The sequence below is a fragment of the Antrostomus carolinensis genome, unplaced genomic scaffold, assembly GCF_000700745.2.
Source record: "Antrostomus carolinensis isolate BGI_N321 unplaced genomic scaffold, ASM70074v2 scaffold27571, whole genome shotgun sequence".
Lineage (NCBI taxonomy): Eukaryota > Metazoa > Chordata > Aves > Caprimulgiformes > Caprimulgidae > Antrostomus > Antrostomus carolinensis.
Window position 1 is genome coordinate 23573 of NW_010292486.1, and position 1600 is coordinate 25172.

At 56.4% G+C, this 1600-nt stretch overlaps 1 protein-coding gene across 1 annotated transcript in view; it reads left to right on the forward strand.

The window, feature by feature from the left end:
* Positions 1-662: 662 nt before the first annotated feature.
* The window catches only part of ATXN1 (ataxin 1), a gene marked incomplete at its 3' end in the record, with an annotated part of 1911 nt that continues 973 nt past the window's right edge, over positions 663-1600 (forward strand). Inside the window, exon 1 of the mRNA XM_029087223.1 lies at positions 663-1595. Within this exon, the coding sequence (XP_028943056.1) occupies positions 663-1595 (933 nt within the window). The remainder of the gene's footprint in view (positions 1596-1600) is intronic.

Here is a 1600-nt window from a genome sequence, read left to right on the forward strand (position 1 = left end):
GCAGTGACCCACCACCTTCCCTCCACGCTGCTAATAGCTACTTGTTGCTAATGTAAATATTTTGTGTGTGCATGTTCCCGTGCTTTTTAGGACGCAGCAGGGCGAAGGCAGCCTTGTCGTTGCAGGGAAAGGAGAGGCTGAAGGAGCAAACCGGGCACCTTAGAGACATGGAAGGTTTTCCCAGAGGAAGGAGAAAGTGAGCCTTGGGAAATAAGTGACCGCTACTAAATGCAGCAAATTATAGGCAGAGAGTTTCTGATCTGCCAAAAGTTTTAATCATTTTCATGATGCGATAGCAGATGTGCCCAGGATTTTCGCTGCTGTTTACAGCGCAGCTGTCAACTGCTCCTTGACATGAGAGCAGCAATGCCTGACTGGTTTTGTTTTTTTCCAGAGGTTTTTCTTTTACTCGCTTGCTGTTTCAAGGTGTCTGCTCGTTTGTTCTCATTTCCCAGTGCTGACGGTGTGACTCCCTCCTCCCTTGTCCACCCTCTCGTTGCAGAATCCAGAGGAGCCGTCAGAGAATCGTGCTCACAAGGAGATGATTCCTCATGAAGTCACTGGATCCCTTGCAGAAATCAAATGTGATTTTCCGTTTATCAGACTGAAATCAGAGCCAGCCAGACAGTGAAGCAAGCACAGTGGAGGGGGGACGGCGAAAGATGAAATCCAACCAAGAGCGGAGCAATGAATGCCTGCCACCTAAGAAGCGAGAAATCCCTGCCACCAGCCTGCCTTCGGAGGTGAAGCCGGTCCTGCCAAACGAGAACCACCGTGCAGATAACCTAGCATGGCTCCCCAGCAGCCAGGGCAGCCTGGGGGGCCGGCACCGGCCCGGGGGGACGTCGGCGACGGAGGCAGGCTTGCAGCAGGGTTTGCACAAGTCGCTGTCTGCAGGGCTGGACTATTCCCCTCCCAGCGCGCCCAGGTCCGTTCCAGTCTCCACCACTCTTCCCACGGTGTACTCGCCCGCCCTCTCCCAGTCAGGGACCCCTGTTTCCCCCGTGCAGTACACACACCTGCCGCACACCTTCCAGTTCGTCGGGCCCCAGTACAGCGGGTCGTACACCGGATTCATCCCCTCACAGATGATTTCCCCAACAGCCAATTCTGTGACCAGTGCCGTGGCAGCGGCCACGGCCGTTGCGACCACTCCATCCCAGCGCTCCCAGCTGGAGGCTTATTCCACTTTGCTGGCTAGCATGAGCGGCTTAAGCCAGCAGGGCCACAAAGTTGAGCCACACCTGGTCAGGACACCTGGACTGATCGCTGCTGGGTCTCCTCCACCCACCCAGCAGAACCAGTATGTCCACATTTCCAGCTCTTCCCAGAGCACTGTCAGAAACGTCTCTCCTCCAACCATCCCGGTCCCCCTGCACCCCCATCAGACAGTGATCCCACACACCCTCACCCTCGGCCCTTCCTCCCAAGTGGTGGTGCAGTACACCGACTCGGGGGGCCACTTTGTCACCAGGGATCCCCCCAAGAAGCCCGAGAGCAGCCGGCTGCAGGTGATGCAGGCCAAGGAGGTGCTGAACGGTGAGATAGAGAAGAGCCGGAGGTATGGCATTTCGCCTTCTGCTGACATGGGTCTAGTCAA